General features: G+C 46.8%; 2 protein-coding genes across 2 annotated transcripts; both read right to left on the bottom strand.

The window, feature by feature from the left end:
* Window positions 1-1,598: 1,598 nt before the first annotated feature.
* LOC135366004 (uncharacterized) lies at window positions 1,599-12,388 on the bottom strand. Its single transcript, XM_064598658.1, has 5 exons — window positions 12,227-12,388; window positions 11,701-12,168; window positions 7,666-7,788; window positions 4,660-5,004; window positions 1,599-1,814 (listed from the first exon to the last, which is right to left on the bottom strand). Exons 1-5 carry the CDS (start codon window positions 12,281-12,283, stop codon window positions 1,689-1,691), a joined length of 1,119 nt encoding a protein of 372 aa, XP_064454728.1. The 5' UTR covers window positions 12,284-12,388; the 3' UTR covers window positions 1,599-1,688.
* Window positions 12,389-13,647: 1,259 nt separating this feature from the next.
* LOC135366003 (uncharacterized) lies at window positions 13,648-19,346 on the bottom strand. The gene is made up of 5 exons (XM_064598657.1): window positions 19,171-19,346; window positions 18,640-19,107; window positions 18,200-18,322; window positions 16,201-16,542; window positions 13,648-13,863 (listed from the first exon to the last, which is right to left on the bottom strand). The coding sequence occupies exons 1-5, from the start codon at window positions 19,216-19,218 to the stop codon at window positions 13,729-13,731; spliced, it is 1,116 nt and encodes a 371-aa protein (XP_064454727.1). The 5' UTR covers window positions 19,219-19,346; the 3' UTR covers window positions 13,648-13,728.
* Between the last annotated feature and the right edge of the window lie 2,204 nt (window positions 19,347-21,550).

Raw genomic sequence — 21,550 nt, 5'->3', positions numbered from 1 at the left:
CATCATTCATTCCACAAGGAGAAACTTTTGCGCTTTAGTGGGCCTTTAATAATGCGAATGGGAAAGTGGGTGACGCAGCAATTTATACGCTTCCCCCTGTGTCGCGCAATAAATCTAGTTGTTAGAAGACTCCTGTCGTGTGCGTAGTAGTGAAGCATAGTGTTAGCAGTAGTTGAGTAAAAGTTCAGTAGTTGGCATAAAGCACGCAACACGACCACTTTCATACAACTTTCACGGTAAATTCGCAATTTGCCATATATTCTAACGAGCCATCTCGTAGTGTCTCCCTGATTGGCCTCTCCCAGGTCGCTGCCTGATTGGCCTTGTCGCGCTAAAGGGCGCACACTGATTGGTCTTGTCCAAAGTGGCGTTTACAGAGTGGAATTTCCGAAATGCTCTCAACATCCGTCGTCTGCTGTTGCCATGCATTATACATCAAATTGCACAGAAACAACTCCACTAATTTGCGTCGGATTTCTGGCGTTATTGTCGGTGATGAATGAGAAATAAAAGGACACTCTAGTTTCGGAATCGATCGGAACAGGAACGGTAGCATACGCCCTCTGGACTCTCTAGCTGACTGGAAGTTAAATACTTGAAAATGTCAATTTGGAGCTCTTCAGAAGGCAAGATGAGGTATAGAAAGGAGAATATGGATGCGTGTGGTATGATTCGAAAGAAAGAAATCTATACTTACAAATATTTGATAAATCTGCTTTAAAGCAGTTTTTGAGCGCGCGGTACTTTTCTGCAGGCTAACCTCTGCTTTTGAGCGCTGCAGCTGGTCGGAACTATAGCAAAAGGCCTCCTTGTCACCTTGAAGAAAGCATCATTCAAAGAGCGCGGCGAGTTGAATACTCAATTCTTTTTTTACAAACGTTAGTTCGTGACGTTATGAATGTATCGGTGACAATAACTCCCTTTAGTGAAGCAGGGTTAAGCGTTAAATTCAAGTTAATGGACCATTGATCTTGGTTCAAACGTTAAGCGGCGTTGGCCTTAAGTGACGTAGGATTATACCCCTGTCACACGGGCATTTTCGATCCTGCTCGACCGAACCTGCTTGAACCCAATGCAGATCGGATGGTGCTACACGGCCGCTTCCAAGCAGGATCGAACTTTGATCCTGCTTGACTTAAGACAATTCCCATAACAGGATTGAGAATTTCAAGACGGCTCGACGGCCGCCATTTGCATCCTCGACCCCGGTGAACTGTCATAACTTAAGACGGACATGCGCGCGAAGCTACAAATGATGCTTACATCGGTATAGGATAAATTACCACTAATATCGCTGTTATATAGGAAACGCGAAATTAATGAGTTCCGTTTATTCATTTGCACAGGTCAACCATTCAATGCGCATTGAAAGTGGCCGTGTAGCAGCGTCAAAACTCGAGCGTGCTCGGGAAGTTCGATGCAGATCGGATTCGAGAAGGATCGAAATGCCCGTGTGACAGGGGTATTAGTTCCAGTAACGCTGTAGCTAATGTTTGGGAAAGAGGGTTGTCGCAATTTCAAATTAAGGGACACTTAATCGCGGATCAGCTCTTGACCGATGTTGGTGAAGCTGGCCCTATAGTCACTCCTCTTGGAAGTCCTTCAATAAATTAGTACTCTTTTACTTTCTTGAAAACACACTTGTTGCTTTGTAGATATTTACAACCATATATTTGCGTACTGTCCGCCTAACCCCCACTCCTGCTTCGTATCGTTGAGCCCGGTTTCGACCCCGATCGCTTCTCAGCGTAAAGCTGGGTTACAGGTTTCACTTCGGCGACGGAGCTCACAAAGGCGGACGTACCAAAGAGAACCTGCGAAACAAAGACATGGCGTCAAGTCTTGTACCGCATGGTACACTCTTAAAAATTAACTTCACCGCATAGCACGCTCCTTGCCAACCATCATTTCGAAAGATATGGTTATCTGTCTCGATTTGTTGATAACGGGAGGCGTACGCCTTTTTGTAACACCTATGCTGTTCATAATTGTCACAAAAAGGCCTCCCGTTTTCAACAAATCAGGGCCGATAACCATCTTTCGACATCATGGTTGGCTAGGACCATGCTATGCGGTGAAGTTCAGTTGTAAGAGTGTACAATTCGCCACCAACCGTCCCATATCACTCTAAAAACAAGAGCTTCACCGCATACAACGATCCTAGCCAACCATAATCAGCACTCTAAAAACTGAACTTTACCGCATAGCACGCTATGCTCCAACCAGTGCCAAGAATGATAGGGTTATCGATTGAAGAGAGGTGGGTGTGGCAATTTGGATATACGATAATTGCCAAAGGCGTTTCACCCACCTCTCTTCTCGAATCAGTAGCGATAACTCTATCATTCTTGGCAATGGTTGGCGCACACTCTTAAAAATGAACTTCACCGCATAGCACGCTCCTAGCCAACCATCACCTCGAATGATATCGTTATCTGCCCTGATTTGTTCAAAACGGTAGGCGTACGCCTTTTTGTGACACTTATGCGGTTCATAATTGTCACAAAAATGGCGTACGCCTCCCGTTTTCAGCAAATCAGGGCAGATAACGATATCATTCGAGATGATGGTTGGCTGGGAGCGTGCTATGCGGTGAAGTTCATTTCTAAGAGTGCACAGCGTGCTATTCCGCGAAGTTCTGTTTTAGAGTGAGGAGTGAAATCGTTCTGTTCCCCGATGTGCACAAAATGGGGTAAGGCGTACGCCATTTTTGCGGCATTATGCTATTTATAATTACCACGAAAATGGCGTACACCCCCGTTTTCATCACATCAAGGAAGAGAAGGTGTTCATTCAGGATGAAGATTGGCTAGGAGCGTGCTAAAATGATAAGTGCTCAAAAACAACAATGAGCTCCACCCTTAAACTTCATCTTATAGCACGCTCCTAGCCAACCATTATCTCGAATGATATCCTTATCTGCCCTGATTTGTTGGAAACGGGAGGCGTACGCCTTTTCTGTGACACTTATGCTGTTCATAAGTGAGCTGTTCATAAGCGCTGTTCATAAGTGAGCTGTTCATAAGCGCTGTCCATAAGTGAGTAAGTTCAGTAAGTACGCCTCCCGTTTTCAACAAATCAGGGCAGATAACGATGACAACTTTTTGAAGCAGCCCTTTGGGGCTACCGCAACCTTGGGGCTAAAAAGAATGGGCCCGTTAATCACGAAATGCTAGAACACAGCCACAAGATATTCCGTAGCAGACGACAGGAAAAGACATTGACGGCGTCGTCTGCTAAGTGGCGTCTGCTAAGTGCGCTGTACGCCACTCCCGATATTCCGGCACCGTGCGAATGCTCAACATAACACGCGACAGAACTTCGGCTCCGTGAGCAGTGTTCGATATCATATCTTCTTATAGTGGTCAGCAGTACAGGGCTTATCATTTCCTAACCTATGTACTTTACTTCGAGGATAAAACCAAGGTCGAAAAAGTTTCGAAAGGACGCATTCTGTGTGGCCCTTCGCCTTCTAGTCAGGGATCGAAGACATGGGGCTGACATGGGGCGACGACAGCTGTTACGGTTACGATGAATTACAGGGTGTGTGCAGAAAAACGTGACCCGCATTTAGGCACATAGCTTGTTGCCTACCTAACTAACGAACTTCCGGTGGCGCACGATGGCGCATTTATGCGTACGAAATCTGTAGAAAAATTGTGGAAGCCATACCCAGCTTAAAAAATAAACGGAACAACGAAAACTTCGGCTTCCGTGCATCAGAATAGGGCAACATGGTGGACAACAGGGTGTATGTGAAAGGGCAACACGGTACACGTAGGAGAGTTGTGTTCAAGTACCGCTAGTGGAGCTATCGGTGCATAAATCGAAACGATGTCCCACATGGATGCTCATCGGCAGTACCCCTAGCGGTGCCTGCACATAACTCTCATGAGACCGAAATGCACTACCATGCACTGTCATGACCGCCCTATTCTAATGCATGGGAGCCCATGTTTTCGCGCTCTGTTTATTTTTTTACACTGAGTATGGCTTCCAGGATTTTTTGTATCTTTCGCACGCATAAATACGCCGTCGTGCGCCACCGGAAGTTCCTCGGCTAAGTAAACAACGAGTTACACTCTAAATCTTTTCACACCTTTAAAGGTGTAATAGCCTGCATGGCGCACGCCTTTTTAGGTGTAATTTTCGTAAATAATGGAGCACGGTTTCGCACAAATTTTCTTTACTCAAGTATTGTCTGTCCTCCAAAAATTCAGTCTTGCAACATCTCAACATTGTTCAACAGTATTGTAGACACTTGCGCGTGCTCGATTATCGATAGCGATGCATATGTGCATTAGCTCGTACCTACGATATCCAAGACATAATGAAAGCAAGATTTGCACTGACACTTGATCTTTAGTAATGCTTTCCAAATTTTGTAAAATATCACCCTGGAGATGCAATGTTACGCAACCAGGTTGAATGTTCATAGCGCACACCTTTAAAGGTGTTAAAAAGTTTACAGTGTACAAGTAAAAATGCGGGTCATGTTTTGCTGCACACACCCTGTACTTTGTGTGATTCATTTGGTAATACGCATTGCTTGTTCATGGAACATGTTGGTTGATGTTCGTAGTTCATGTTTGTGCAATTCATATTCGGTGTACAGTTAATGGAGCATCTCTGCAATGTTCCAAATAAAGTATATATTACCTCACGAATCATTGCTCCCAGTGATGTGTTGTACGTCCTTACATTCTGCAAGTCAATCTCCTTATGATACAAGGGATCTTCCTTTGTAGAACGGAATCGGATGGATGTATGAACCGCAAAATAACTCCTCCATTCGGTATGTTTACCGGGGATGTACAGCCTCGCCATCAAGTTCCTTTGCACGCCAAAGAGGACAGGGACTTGGTGAACAAGGTGGGGATGAGGCCGCAGCACGCGCATGGTGGGCAGGGCTCCGGCGTTGTAATACCACGAGCTCCAGTTGTACTCGCGATAAAGTTGCTGGTATAGCCGAAGGAATCGTGCACCGGGGGCGGCCATCAACACCTGGAATTTAAGCACTCCGATATAAGAACTTCCACCTCATACACTCTTAAAAATGAACTTCACCGCATAGCACGCTCCTAGCCAACCATCATCTCGAATGATATCGCTATCTGCCCTGATTTGTTGAAAACGGGAGGCGTACGCCACTTTTGTGACACTTATGCTGTTCATAATTGTCACAGAAAAGGCGTACGCCCCCCGTTTTCCACAAATCAGGGCAGGTAACGATATCATTCGAGATAATGGTTGGCTAGGAGCATGCTATGCGGTGAAGTTCATTTTTAAGAGTGTTGCACGCTGTATTTCATCCATTGTCGCGAATGATAAGGTTACCCTTTGTTATTCGAAGAGAGACGGCGGCGTACGCCTTTTTGTGGCAATTTTGAGAAACATGTATGATTATTTGTTAGCGGATTTTTAGGGATTAACAGGGGACGCTGTTGACCGCATAGCACGCAGTATGCAGGCCATCGTCGCGGATGACATCTCTGTCTCCCCACTCGCTCGATAAGCTGAGAAAGGTGCCGAACCCCTTTTTATGTATGATTTTTTTTCCTTCCAATCGGAAGATAAAACGACACCATACTGAACGTTTTTCGTCTACACTCTTAAAAAAGAACTTCACAGCATAGCGCGTTGCTAGCCAACCATAACCTCGAATGATATCGCTATCTGCCCTGATTTGTTGAAAACAGGAGGCGTACGCCTTTTTTGCGACAATTATGAACAGCATAAGTGTCACAAAAAAATGCGTAGGCCGTTGTCTAGTGATGCCCGACACCACAACGACATCACTAGAGAACGGTAACCTGTACACCTGGTTACTTGTAACACAACCCTGTACAAAAAGCCAATTGACAAACAACAATACCTTCACTTTAAGAATCACCACCCGCGACACTGTAAGGTTGGAATTCCTAATGGGGAGAGTGTAAGACTTGCGCAGAATTTGTCCAAACGACACAGATTATGCTGAGAAGCTTGACGAACTCTGCAGTACACTTGCCCAAAGGGACTATCCAGACTCCCTCCTAACCGAATTCCGTCGCAAGACACTCACACTCGATCGAAACGAGGTTCTGTACCACCGAAAAGATCCTGACGCGTGCCAAATAAGCTTCATCACAAGATATTCCAACGTACTTCCAAACATCAACGTCATTCTACGGAAACACGAGCCCCTCCCTCAAAAGCAGTGACCGACTTAGCAATATATTCACCCATCCAATACAGGTGACATACCGACGCGCAAAAAAACCTAGCGGACTTCTTGGTCAATGCCAAAATCAGCAAAACGAACACTCAGTACACTGGAACACGCCCCTGCAACCTCCCGCGCTGCAAAACATGCAAGCACGTTCAACCCGCTAGCTCCATCAAAGGCACTGCGAGCAATTACACCCACCCCGTTAACCACGCATTCACATGCACAAGCTCCAATGTCATATACTGCATTGAATGCGGCGACTGCTCTATGCAATACATTGGTGAAACCGGCCAACAAATAAACAACCGCCTTACCGGACACAGAATCGACACGTCCAACAAACTCCCCAAAGCACTCGCCGAAAACTTACGTTCCTGGTCACAATTTTGACAACATTAAACTGTGTATTCTGGAAACCGGGTTCAGATTCACACGTGACAGACGTGATAGGGAGTCTTATCCAATATACAAGTTCAACGCCCTTCACCCGTTCGGTATCAACAAATCACAAAGTACCCTAGAAACACTTCACAAATAAAATATACCGGCCTCGGTGGCTCAGTCGGTCGCGGGTTCGAACCCGGCCGAGGACGCCAGCAACTTGGTGGCAGGGTACAAGTTGCTTAGTCACGCCGTCTTCCGCGAGGGACGTTAAATATGGGGTGCCGTATGATGAGCTTTCATCGCAGGTGGGCAAAAGCAATTCACAGACCGACCGCTGTGGTGTCGCTCATGATCTCGGTTGTCTCGCGACATAAACCCCCAATTATTATTATTACAAATAAAATATGCCCAGGCCTTTTCCCTTCTATCCCCTGTATCATCTGTTATGTTCTGCATAGCCACTTCTTTTTGATTTCTTTATTGCATGTCAACTTTGTATGTATTACGAATATATATCTTGAAAAAAAATGCTTGGTTCGTTCTGGAATTTTCCCTACGTAACCAATAACCTCCTTATCTTTCAAAATGCTCGCCAATTCCTGCCTGTTGTCCCGTTTCGTCCCCGGGTTCATGAACCTCCCGTTTCCGTAACTGGTCTGGAGTCAAGATCACTTCATTCACATAATCCCCTCCACACTCTAACAAAGCGGCCATTCACTTTCACAGCGGCCTTTCTTCCCTCCGGGCTGTTGACCAACAAATCGCATGAAGCTTTAACACGTCACACCTAACCCATTAAATACTATCTCAATGATGAGGACGGTGCACAGAAGAAGAACAGTCTCTATTCGAAATATCGGCGGTTCCTGTCCTGAGGCAACTCCCTTTCTTATTACTTCATTGAGTTCGTTGCCTTTACTCGTCAAACCCGACCCAATCTAACCTAAGCTCAGGCAAATTACACTTAGCAGCAACGCTTTCTTGGCTTCAACGACGGAAGACAAGAACGAAATGAGACTAGGTGCCCACATAGAGCCCTGGGACATTTTTCAGTCCAGTAAAACGCTCACCATGGTTCCCATGTGCTCTTTAGGTGGCAGGCCTAGTGACATCTCAAAGTGGCGATATTGGTGCATAGGTTGGATGACTATGCAGTCGTTGTCCAAGTATATGCCCCCGTGCCTCAGCAGAATCTAGTGGGTAGAATAGCCGATCATCACTCCGGCACATTTGATACACAAAGGCTTCCAAGGGAATGCGACACCTAATGGGACAATGAGATAATCAAAACCTCTGTAAATACGTATAATGCGCTCCTGACCACCGATATATTCACCATGTGGAGCTTTTTAGGTTCCTTTCGAGCATCCCTTTCTTCTGATTGCGATTTCCTTCTATACTGATCATACTATAGTTTCATATATGCCGACATTCTGGAAAGATTTTTTATATTTCAGATTTGCAGATTTAAACAAAATCCTGCCGATATCGCCTGAGGCGGGCTCCCTTCTTAAGAAAGTCTATGGGGAGTTTCTGCTCGCAGGGTTCCCGTAAACCTCGCTAAATTTTTAAACGAAACAAGTACAGGAGTGTTCTCAGCGGCGTGTTCTAGGGAATGACATTTTTGAAGGCCTGACGCGATCCACTGATTTTTCGCGAATTTCTCAAATTTTCAGTACATGGGAGTCTATGGGAGATGCAACAAAATCGCTGCTGTCGACCCTCCCGCCCGTGATATTTGGACCAAAATGATGTCATTCCCTGGAGTAGCAGTCTGGGAATTGATTGCAAACAACAAATTCTACAAGTTTTCTGCAGTTTTCCAAATCCCTGCGAATGAAAATAATGTCTATGTCGTTTGCTAGCATGTTCTACACGCTGGCGCCGACTATATTACTTCCTTAGAGCGCTCGAGAAAATCAAAGCGAAAAAAAAACAATTTTCGGACGGTGCAGTCAACCTTCTCCGGAAGCGAACGTTAACTAGATCGCATGAATCTGCCTTAAAGGGACTATGAAACGATTTTTTTTCATCGTTTCGTTCGAAAGAAGACATTTTTCTGAGTCTAGAACCGAAATTTTACTTTCGTTGCGCGAGCGGATTTCTCGGGAGCGAATTTAAACGGAGCCGCGAAGGGAGGACAGCTGGCGCCGCGCCGTGACGAGCTGCCGAGCGGAGACACAACGGGTAACTTGACGCGACCACGGCCGGCTCAGCAACACGTCATCGTGACGTGTTGCCGAGCCGAGGAATCCCGCCAGGAGCATGCGCCGTAGGATCCCGCGTATGCGTTCATCGGGAGTGGAAATCTCTATGACAGCAGCTTTCGCGCGATCGGCAGATTTCGGCAGTGGCAGCGCATTACTTGCCATTGCGCAACACCGGTGACATAACGGGGAACCGAAGAGCGGTCCGTACAGTTACACCATGGGCAGGGAAATATGCGCGGGAGAGGAGGAACGCGGAAGAGACATTTCTAGCGCGCCCTCCTCGCAGAGTGAAGCGATTTCGTCCGGAAAAATTTGTGGCATATTAGTTTCTCTGCGGGAAGAACACTTTCCATCGAAAAAAAGTATGGGGGTTCTGGAAATTTCATAGTCCCTTTAAAGAGGTTGTGAATCCATTTCCAAATATTACACACAATCATGATTGAAATGTAAACTCATGGGTGCCAAACATCTAAGTCGAAACACCTTCACGCTGCACTCCCGTGCCACGGAGTTATGTCACTTTGAATATGAGGAGATCCTTTCACTCTTTCATCGCCGCCTCCTCGTCCGATCACGTGGCACTGAGCGCGCAGCGGAAGTAAGAACATTCCCGTCCTCGTGACGAGGCCTGTAAATGGAGACGCGACGTGGGCCAATCAAATGAGCGGAAGGGCTGTGACGTGCAGCCATAGAGCAACTGGTCAAGGCGTCACATCCCGCCAACTTCATGGAGCTTCCAGGCACCGCTTGGCGCCACGGTCGGTGCGGGCCTCAAAACGGGGAGGTTGCGTAGCATAAAAAATAGGATGCGTGAGGTGGGACACTGCGTACAAAAGTGCGTGAAGTGAGGTGTACAGACTCTGCCAGAGACAAAGTTCTATCCGCGTGGTTTCTCAACCCCTTTAAGGTGCAGGTAGAACCTCTCAAGCGTTTTCCAACGACGCCTCGATCGGCGACCTAGCTTCACGCGTTCGTGAGATAAACTATCCGCAAAGTACGCGCACCCCTAGATTTCACCTTCTCGCACGCTCCCTCCGCACCCAGAGATTGCGTCTGGCGCTGCAATGACCTTGATAGCTAGGATCTTACACGTTTACGCTGTCCGATCTAACCGGTTGGTTGCTCTCAGTTTAATACTATAGAATTATGGCGGCATGAAAACTGCGTCCGCGTTGGCTGCAATGTGCCGAAACCTGATATACCGTATTTTAGATAAACCGACACACTAGGTGCGTTCTTTTCGGCAAAAAAAGGGCTGCACCTAAATCCCCGGTTTTCTGGGTTGGGAAGACCGCGAAAACCAGTTTAGTGAAAGGTGCAAGGGGGCTAAGCCCTTGAAAAGAATGCAATTGTAGCCGGGGGGGGGGGCACTGTCTGCTACGAAGCAGGGCTGTAGCTGCGTAGTTTTGAGTTTTCGTAGAGCGTGGAGTTTTGTTCGTACGCGCAGTCCCACATTCTTCTGGTTCTTGTGACGCTAATGGCGTGTAACGCGAGTCTGGCGGCCTTGATGGAGCTAGTTGATTCGGACTCAAAAGACGAGTGTTATGAATCGCGCTTGGTTTGTGCTACAATAACGAGAGGCATGAACGCTGTCGAATTCGTCTGTATTATGAAACTGTCGTGCCGAGGTACATGGAATTCGAGTACAAACGTTTGTTCCCACTGTCTTCACGCCGTGTCCATCAACTTGCCGACATGTACGAGGCCTCTGAGTTCTACCCGTCGAGCAGGGGCCAGATTTCGAAGACCGACGTCGCAGCCATTTCACGATGTCGTCTGCTTCCACACTTCTTCACCCACGTACGGGAAGGTGCAGAGGTTTTTGAGTTCAACGTCAAACTGGGGCAGAGGGAACTACGAAAAGAACGCGGGCGGGGCAAGAGTGCGCCGAGGAGGTGACGAAAAGAATGAAAAGGTGCTGCACCCTCTGAACCAGACTTGTGCCAGTTACTCGAAGAAAGTAATTGATTACCGTTACTTCTGCGGGAAAAGTAATTGATTACCGTTACCAATTACTCGACTCCAAATGTAATTGAGTAACGAGTAAAAAAGTAACGCGTTACTCCAGTCGTTACTCTGCATTCACGCAAATTATAACCGTCTTTGTGTGCCTCAGAAAAAAAAAAGAACAAACAGAGAAATGTTCAACAGCCGAACAGCTGAGATAACAACAAAAACAAAAACGACTAGGATAAGGAGATCTGCATGTCTACTGTATTTATCACAAGGGAAGACGTTGACCCGATTGTGGAAGAGCTTTGCGTGGAACTTCCCCATGACTCAATAAACCTCCAAATCTTCAGGTACCATCACACTGGTGTAGGAGGGGATTAGAGAGAGAGACCCTGAAATTCCAGAACGACATTACAATGACCTCCGCTTGCTATAGTAGAACAGCAACAGCCCAACATAGGCTGACGGCACCAGGGGCTTGACTTGGGGCAGAACATCTAAAAGATAAGCTAATACCTGCCGGAAAAGTAATCGATTACTGAGGAATCGATTACTCAGAAAAGTAATTGATTACTCGAAAAATTACTTTGACAGTAAAGTAACTGATTACTCGAAAAATTACTCAGAAAAGTAATTGATTACAAGTAACGCAATTACTAGTAACGCGTTACGCACAAGTCTGCTCTGAACCGGTTTGCTGGGTGCAAGTAGGTGCAAGCGAAAAGAACGCACCTACTGTCGCATTGGAGTAGAATTAGACCCGAACCTTTATGCCTGAACCTTAAGGTGATAACCGATAATATTTTCGGTTTCGGTTACACACTCTGGCTAGAGAAACAAATAATGCCTTTGTGAACACAAGATCAGGCTGCTGAACAACGCCTATGCAACAGACAACACCATTCTTCATCAGTTAGCTGTGCAAGCTGCATATCGACTTACCTGGAGACGAGCAATATCCGAGGCGTGCTGGATCCATTTCACCTTGAGTCCAAAAATAAACTTTGGTGGGAGCCGTTTGTTAAATTTTATGACCGGTATATCGCGGATCATATAGCTATAAGGTCCGCCTAGCTGGCACACGTCGCAATGCACTACGATTTGGTCCGGTGCGTGGTTGATGTACGCAGATCGCATGCTGACGGCTTCCAGGAAAGAGACGTTCGGCTGTCCGAATCGCACGTAGTGGACGATGTTTGGTACCACGTACGAACTGAAACCGGTATAATTATCGACGCCGTAGAAGCAAACGGGTCTTCTCCATTGCTGTGGGATAGGAAGAATCAGCTGTGGTTGCGAGAGGAAGGCGATGGGTGTTAGCGCACATAACGCAGCCCCTATGGTGAGTGGCAGGAATGTCTTCTTCGACGGACGGCTTGTCCAGAGACTGCAATGTCCCTTATCATTTGGCTGTGGACAAAAATGTAGGGACGTCTAAGTAACGCTTCGTCGAGTGTCATAGCCTTACCTGATGTCCTGAAGGCTCGTCAACCATAATGGTTCTGTGACTGCTCATTGCGAACATAGACGAGCATGTCAAAGGCGGCTAGAGGTTTATGGAATCGACAACCACTTCTTCTTCTCCTCTCCGTGAAGAACCACTGGAACAACCACGCGCACAGAGGGTCATCCTTCTTCTTCTTTTCGTGGTGGCCACGCGCCTGGAGCACCGGCCTCAGTTCCACCGGCGCGGCCATGGAGACAGGCCGCAGACAACGCGCCTCCGTGCCATCTCCGGTCGGGACTCGTGTAGAGGAACAACACCTCCTCTACAAATTCACCGGCTGTAGGCTTGCCCTGTGTCACGGCCACTCAATCGGTGCACTCGCGGAACACAGCGATACAGGGACACGTGCATGTGTACACCTGGATAAAAGTAGAAAAAAGACTGGTGATGTATTTATCGACTAATCTGTCTTTTAGTCGAACCGCGGGCATCCGTGCCAGGCGTCTTCAAGTACCATTGAAACCATTGAACATGCGCGTAACAACACCAACTGTGTAACGTGGAAACTTTTCAAATAGTATTACATCCAATGCTGTCTCACAAGTTGAGAAGTTACATCAGTCCGGGGTTCTCAAACTTCTATATTTACCACCTAGGTCAACATAGCGTCCGATAAAGGCATATGCCCCCTTCACTCACCGAATCGGCGATAACAGGAGCATTGACACGAGACCGCCGAAGGCGTGAAGAGAGTCCCTTCGTGCCGTACTACCTGCTATGGATCCAAAACCTATAGGCGTACCTGAGAATTTTTTTTTTTTTTACCAGGCATACCAATAGACACTTTTTAGGGGATGCTGGTGATCCTCTCTCGAAATCAACTGGATTCAACCACCAGTTGGATTTGAACCCATACACCCAGATTGTCGTAAGGTTGCTTGTGTGTGGAGTTGGTACGTGTAAACTCAAAAACTGCAGTGTCTTGAAGTTGGTTATAAGACGTTCGTTGCTCAAAGCTGATTGCTATAAGCTGATGCTCAAAGTTGGCACGCTTGAACGCAGCCTAAGTCGGAAGAATCATCGAACATACACCAGAAAAATAGGTCATCTAATGATTTGATGCTGGCGAGGAAAAGTAAGCCAACGCAAAAACGCAAAAAAAAACAAAAAAGAACACCACTTACCACTGCCGCGTCCCTGGATTTTTGAAAAGCACGTCGCTTGCCCCCTTCTGTGACAATTTGCATAACTGCTCCAGTGCGCTCAGTGCGCCTCCCGCTTTAAACACATCAAGAGAGCACGATCTGCATCGCGTTATCTGTTATCGGTGACTTCCTATAGTGTACAGGGAGGAGGAGCGTCTTGGACGATGTGGACGATACTTTTCAGCATTTTCTACCGTTAGTCATGCAGTTACTCACTCCTCTTGCAACTCCTTTAATAAATTACTGAAGTTTTATTTTCCTGTACACCACCTTATTCGTTGTTAGATATTTACAACTACATATTTACACACTGTCTACCTAACGGAGTCTTCCTCCACTACTGCTTCGTATCGCTGATCCCTCTTTCGACTGCAGTCGCTTCGCAGCGTAAAGCTCGGACACGGGTTTCACTTCGGCGGAGTCGCTCACAAAGGCTGAGGTACCAAAGAGAACCTGCGAAACAGAGAGAAGACGTCATGTCTTAGTCTTACACCGCATTGTACACAACTCGCCACCAATCTTCCTATACCGTAAACACTAAATTTATTTCCCACGCTACACCGATGGCGATAAGTTAGACCTGTTTCCTGGAGTGGGTGCAGGGGGCGCAAATCCATTACTGGTCCTATATGCGTAGTTAAGCGATGAAAAACAACAACAACAACAATAATGAGCTGCTCCTAGACATCCGAGAGTGGGTGCATCATGCAACCAAATGGTAATCCTGCTCCGCCAGGTGGTATTTAGGCTAGGGACGGTTCTGCTGTCAGGATAAAACAGCCCAGGCGTTTCCCAGTTCACACGCGATTGGAGCAACAGCTGTAGGACTATGCCGAAAAAAAATTGCTTTCGCAACGCCAGACGGGCTATACCCGTTGAAACGCTATGCCATTTCTGTGGTCTCTGCAACGCACCCGCTACATTCCCGCGCCACATGGATCAGGTACTCGACAAGTGGACCATGGCCCAGAGTTACCTACGCGACATCCTTGTGTACGCGTCAGACTTCAGAGAGCATCAAGAACGCCCCGAGCTATTTCTTCAAGCCTTGTGCAGAGCGGGCCTTAAGGGGACCATGAAATGATATTTGATAAACCTACGATCATTTTAAATGTGTTCCTGTGTATACTACACTCTTAAAAATGAACTTCACCACATAGCACGCTCCTATCCAACCATCACCCCGAATGACAACGTTCTCGCCCTAGATTTGTTGAAAACGGGAGGAGGAGCCTATTTTGTGTCCATTATGCACGGCACAAAATAGGCTCCTCCTCCCGTTTTCAACAAATCAGGGGCGAGAACGTTGTCATTCGGGATGATGGTGGGCTAGGAGCGTGCTATGTGGTGAAGTTCATTTTTAAGAGTGTACAGCATTCACCCTGTGAAACATGATGCCGAAAATCGTCCAAATAGCGCAAATATTCGATATTAAGCGCGGCCATGAACGGCGGCTGGCGAACTGGCCTTGACATCATACACAGAGGACGCTGCCGATTCGCGCAGGGGCCTTTACGAGCAAATCGTACTAATCGTTGACACAAAACCCCACCAGAAGTGTGATGTAGCCGTTGACTGTTAGCATGGTTATTGGAGCACGTTTTCCTCCTACACTACTTCGTCAGAAAATGTCTTTGAACTTCACCGCACAGCAGGATCTGCGCCAGCCACTGCCACGAATCATACACTCTTAAAACAAAGTTTCACCACGTAGCACGCTGAAGGCCACTCATTGTACAGAGTGATACTTCTATTACGCTTGATTTGTGCAAAGCGCGGTGCGTATACGCCTTTTTGTGACTCAATATTTCTGCATAAGTGTCACAAAAATTCGTACGCCACCCGTTTTCAACAAATCACAGGAGTGAACGATGTTACTACACTCTTAAAAATGAACTTTATGTACTTCGACCGCATTTGTCGCAACGCCACCACTGTCATGTTTCTTCGTCTTTCTTTCGTATGTAAATATTCACCGGAATGAGTGTACATAGACTGTAGATATAACTTGTACATATTGTAATTATTGTCACTGCCTCACGGGAAGTTGACTCAAGTTATTGTGTAAATATTTTGTGAAGCGAATGTACATAATATTGTCTCTATAACTGTTTGTTGTATGTTGTGCTTCGGGTGTTCGGGTGTGTGTGTTGTTACCGTTAATAAATTTTCCTATTACAAAATTAACTTCACCGCATAGCACGCTCCTAGCCAACCATCACCTCGAATGATATCGTTATCTGCCCCGATTTGTTGAAAATGAGAGGCGTACGCCTCTTTTGTGACAATTATGAACAGCATAAGTGTCACAAAAAAGGCGTACGCCTCCTGTTTTCAACAAATCAGGGCAGATAACGATATCATTCGAGATGATGGTTGGCTATAGGAGCGTGCTATGCGGTGAAGTTCATTTTTAAGAGTACTTGACAGCTGTTGCGATTACGATGAATTTCTCCGTGTAATGCATTAGGTAGTATAGGCATTGCTTGTTCATGGAACATGTTGGTTGATATTGGTAGTTCGTGTTTGCGCAACTCATATTCGATGTACTATCTATGTACTATGTATGTACTATGTACTATGTATGTACTATGCACTATGTATGTACTATGTACTATGTATGTACTATGTACTATGTATGTACTATGTACTATGTATGTACTATGTACTATGTATGTACTATGTACTATGTATGTACTATGTATGTACTATGTACTATGTATGTTCTATGTACTACTCATATTCGATGTAATAGTGCATCTCTGCCATGTTAGAAATAAAGCATATTACCTCACGAGTCATTTCCCCCAGCGATGTGTTGTGCGTCCTTACGTTCTTGAAGTCAACCTTCTGATACGAGACACCTTTCGTTCGAGAACGGTAGCGCAAAGACGTGTGCACCGCAAAATAACCCCTCCATTTGGTATGTTCACCAGGAGCGTACAGCATCCCCAGCAAGTCTCCTTGCACACCGAAGAGGACAGGGACTTGGTGGACAAGGTGGGGATGAGGCCACAGCAGGTGCATGGTTGGCAGGGCTCCGGCGTTGTAATACCACAGGCTGCTGTTGTACCCGCGGTAAAGTTCCTGGTACAGCCGAAGGAATCGGGCACCGGGGGTAGCCACGAACAACTGGAATTTATGCACTCCAATAACACAACTGCACCGCATAGCACGCTATGTTCCAGCCGTTGTTACGAATGTTGGGGCTATCCCTTCTGATTCGAATATAGAGGGCGGCGCACGCCTTTTTGTGGCACTTTAAAGATATGATAATTAGGTACAGTGACCTTTTAGTCACTAACAGGCGGCGCTCTTGACCGCATAGCACTAGGGAGCCTACATAGGCGAATCTAGGCCCCCTACATAGCACCAGTGCCGTGTATGGCAAACGGAGTCTGGTCATTAGGCGGAACCTAAAAAGAGGCTCGACCTGTCAATCAAACTGAATGTTTTAAGTGATGGCTACTGTTGCGTATGCGGGACGCTATGACACCTAAATTTTCCCGAAAATGGCAGCGTAGCTTGGAATGGGGAAGCCAGGATTTCATGTAAAAAAATTTCACAAATTACTTCGATTTTACACCGTAAGTGTACATTCTGTTGCAATTACGTTGCAAATCACCTTTAAATTACGCTCTAGTGCTGATGTTTACGTGAAGAAAAAATGTTTCGTCGTCCTTGTTAGGCCTAGCAAAGACAGCGATCGCAAGGAAATAGAAATAAATAAACAAGGGATGGCCAAAAATTTGCAGTTTGTGACACTTTTATTGATATACACACCTTTGCCCGTTGTTGATTCAATCTTGTTATATTTTACAGTTAAGATGCATATAACACCAGCAGCCCGTTCCAACAATCGGTTCTGCCGGCCAGTCACTTCTGCTAGTAAGCACTTCTGCTATTCTGAGTCTTCCCGACATGCCCCTCTCCATCCAAATAGCGCAAATAAAAGTGGACGTAAAATTCATTGGGTTTGTAGGTCGTCAGGGAATATCCTATTCAATCTAATCCAATCTAGTTTCCCGAAACTGTCGGTACCCAGTGAGTACAGGTAATATAGAGCTGGGATAGCCTGGGATTTGTAAGTCCTCTTACGTCACAACTGAGCGCGTAACTCTTGAGAAAACTGAAAATTACGGGCAGCTCTGGGATCACCAGCTGCGCGTCCCTTGTCAACAACGGCGGCAAAACTACATTGAATGGGGACGACGAAAGATGGGTCTATAACGAAAGAAGCTGGCTTCGCGTCGGCTACACAGCCATGAGGAGCAAGAAGTCAGCCGGGAACATGAATCGCTGTTCCTCAACGAATCGGGAATTATTTGCCACCAGGGGTCACCCAGAGCTGTTTATGGGGAGAGTTTGTTACCGCGGCTCCAAAATGGCGGAATGAAAGGCACGGAGAGGTTTCAAGACAGTATAGCCCCAATCCAGCGGGGCCACTGGCCTTAGAGCCGCCCATTGTGTGACGTCAAATCACGCACTTTAAAACAGGCTCCTCCCAATAACCATACTCTTCCAATAAACGGCTCTGATTAACCTCAAGATTCGTTAGGCATTTCAAAATATTAGGCGTTCTCTGCACTTGCTCTTGCGCTGGGCCTACAAGGAATCAGTACATTCCGCCGTCAACATCAACTACCTGTCTGTCGCTTTACAATACTTAGAAGCTCAACTCGGAAGCATGGTTTATCGTACTTTCTGCAGTTCATACTTCTTATACTTTGCGTACAGCGCAAGCTCGCTTTTGAACATGATGAATGAGTCAATCAAGCGAATCGCTCACCATGTTTCCCATGTACTCTTCAGGTGGCCACCCTACAGACATCTCAAAGTGGCGAAAATGGTGCATAGGTTGAATGACTATGCAGTCGTTGTCCAAGTAGATGCCCCCGTACCTAAGCAGAATCTAGTGAGTAGAATGACCGATCATTACTCCGGCATATTTGATACACAAACGCTTGCAATCCGATGTGGCAGCCCCAGGTCATCTTTTTCCTTTTGGAAATGAAGATTGGATTGCATTGGGTTCTCTTATAGGAAGATATTTGATTCGCTTCGAAATGGGATGTGCAACACTCTGGCTGGAGAAACAGATAATGGCTTTGTGTGTTTGCTCAACAAATAAGGAACAAGATGTAGCGCTTACTAACGCCCATGCAACACACCAACACTATTCTTCATATCTTCATATCAGTTAGCTGTGCAAGTTGCATATCGACTTACCTGGAGGCGAGCAATATCCGAGGCGTGTTCAATCCAGCTCACCTTCCGTCCATAAATGGACTTTGGTGGGGGCCGTTTGTTAAATTTAATGATCGGTATATCCCGGATCATATAGCTATACGGGCCGCCTAGCTGGCACACGTCGCAATGCACCACGATTTGGTCCGGAGCGTGGTTAATGTACGCAGAGCGCATGCTAACTGCGTCAATGAAAGAGACGTCCGGCTGTCCGAATCGCACGTAGTGGACGACGTTTGGTACCACGTACGAATTGAAGCCGGTGGAATTGTCGACACCGTAGAAGTATACGGGCCGTTCCCTTTGCTGTGGGATAGGAAGAATCGCGTGTGGTCGTTGAAGGAAGACGAGGGGTATTAGTACATAAAACGCAGCCACTGCGATGAGTGTCAGGAGAGTCTTCTTCGAGGGACGGAATGTCCAGAGACTGCGAAGTCCCTTATCATTTTTCTGTGGAAGAAAATAGTATAGGGACGTCTAACTCACTCTTCGCGGGTGTCATTATAGTCTTACCTGATGTCCTGAGGGCTCCTCAACGATAATGCTTCTGGTGCTGCTCATTGCAAAAATAGACGAGGACGTCAAAGGCGGCCAGAGGATTATGGAATCGCTTTGCCCGACAACCACTTCTTCTTCTTCTCCCCGTGGAGAACTGCTGGAACCACCACGCGCGCAGAGCGTCACCCTTCTTCTTCTTCTTTCCGTGATGGTGGGTGGTGGTGGTGGCGATAGGGCTTGCCGTTGTCGGCCTCACGTATGTGGGCAACGTCACGACTGACGCCCTGGGGGAATGTGCGTCCTTGGCCGACTTCTAAGGGAACTGTGCCGACATGTGTCTGAAAGCGTCTGAGGAAAACCCAGGAAAAACCCCAGACAGCACAGCCGGCACCGGGATTCGAACCCGGGTACCTCCCAGTCTCGACGTGACATGGCCAGCACGCCGAGACTGGGAGGTACCCGGGTTCGAATCCTGGTGCCGGCTGTGCTGTCATGCCGGACGTGATGGTGGGATGCGATGAATGCACCGGGTGTCCGCTTGCCCTGTGTCACGGCCACTCGATCGGTGCGCTCGCGGAACACAGTGATCGAGGAGCTGTGCATGTGTACCCTTGGATAAAAGTATAGAAAAACTGGTGATGTCTTTATACATGTCTTTGTCTTTTAGTCGTACAGTGTGCATCCGTGCTAGGCGTTTTCAAGTACCATTGAAACCAATGCATATTGAACGTAGCACCACCAAGTGCGTAATGTAGAAAGTTTTCAAAGAGTATTGTATCCAATGCTCCCTGACACGTTAAGTTACATCAGTGCAGGAGTCTCAAACGCGTGGCCCGATTCTGTGCGTCGAGCATAGAACTCTCATAATAACTAGAAACCAAGCCAGCGAAGGGGGGCACCTCAGCATGGGAACCGCCATGATCGATACGGTAGGCCTAGCGTCGTATGAACGGTGTCTCCTATACGAGTTCCGTGCGCCGTTCTTTCATGTCGCAGCACAAGGTTTAAAGTAGCACAGAAGTCATTCTTAACACCCAGTTTTCCTCCTATAAAACTATTGAGTAGGCCAGTAAGATGCACCATGCGAAGTAATTTACACCACAGAGTCATAATTATCGCGGAAATTTAATTTAAAATACGCCACAAAAAGCGACCGTGCCCAACGGTGGTGAAGAGCAGTACCAGCCTGTGATCTGCCTGGAACATCGCGCTGACGCTATAAGGAGAACGCTCGCTGATTTGCCTAGAGAAATGTTGTCTGCTACTCCACTGTCGTCTGCTACTCGGCTGTTCGGGGTACTGATAAAGCCTTTCTCCTTGCTCGGTAATGCTTCGGCCGCTCCTTCTATCCCCAATTCTCGGGGAAAACTGTCAAAACAGGTTTACGGCGGCAAAGGGACAAGGCGCTGACCCCCACTGACCGGCAAACCAGAACGAGTCTCCTTATGCCGTCATCGGTGACGTGCCATCATACCTCCTCATCCTCGTTATAGCTGGAGTGGCGAGTTAAGGGTGAAGGCGCAGAGCTACGTTTATGTGAGTTTTTTTTTCTGGGAAACAAATTGTACACATCAAAACCTTTCGCGCTATTCGGTATAATGACACATACACTTTCATTAGATGTCTTGATCTGAAATTTTTTTGGATGGCCCTTTAAACCGTACAATGCTCATTCCCTAGGGAATCCGAGCGCACAGGTGATGGCAGACAAAACAAACACACTTCGCACACGGCATGGCACACGGAGCCCAGCGGAAGCGGAAGCGACTTGCATTGGATTGGATATACCATTGCGGCGAACGCACCTGGTCCTCACACGTGGAAAGGCTGTGGCAAATCCGGCCGAATCCAAAATATCGATCATGGTGCCTGCCCGACTTGGACGTTGGGAGAGGGTCTTGACCTCGTACAACTCCTTTGCTCTCCCCCATCACTCTCTCGCCCAGCTTTTCTTCTAGCCTCTCCTTATGATTTCTATGGCGTCCGTCAAACAGAACAGAACCAAGCAGAACGTAGCTATACCCTAAAAAAAATTAATGCAACATTTCTAATAAGACGATATTTTCACTTTTCAGGCGCTGTTTTTGCCCTTGTCCGGCGTTGTGCTGACTGTCCGTTGTTAATCAGAATGAGTGCATGGGAGCGCTTCTTCTGGATCATTAACCGCAACTGGGACATGCTATAGCATCGCCAGTAATCCATATCAGAATTACCTATCGCAAATTATTAGAAGCCATACAGAACAAAGCTGCATGTTTTATAAGCAGAGACAACTCTCCCTACTCTTGTCTGCCACAGATTAAAAAGCCACTCCGCCTCCGCAATTTCTGCGACGGAAGGGTGCTTGCCACCATTATCTTCTTTCACAGGATGTTCGATTCCACTCGAGATCGCA

This window comes from Ornithodoros turicata, chromosome 8 (assembly GCF_037126465.1).
Source record: "Ornithodoros turicata isolate Travis chromosome 8, ASM3712646v1, whole genome shotgun sequence".
In the NCBI taxonomy this organism is placed as follows: Eukaryota; Metazoa; Arthropoda; class Arachnida; order Ixodida; family Argasidae; genus Ornithodoros; species Ornithodoros turicata.
The sequence above is the reverse complement of the archived record's forward strand: the minus strand, read 5'-3'. Positions and strand labels throughout refer to the sequence as shown.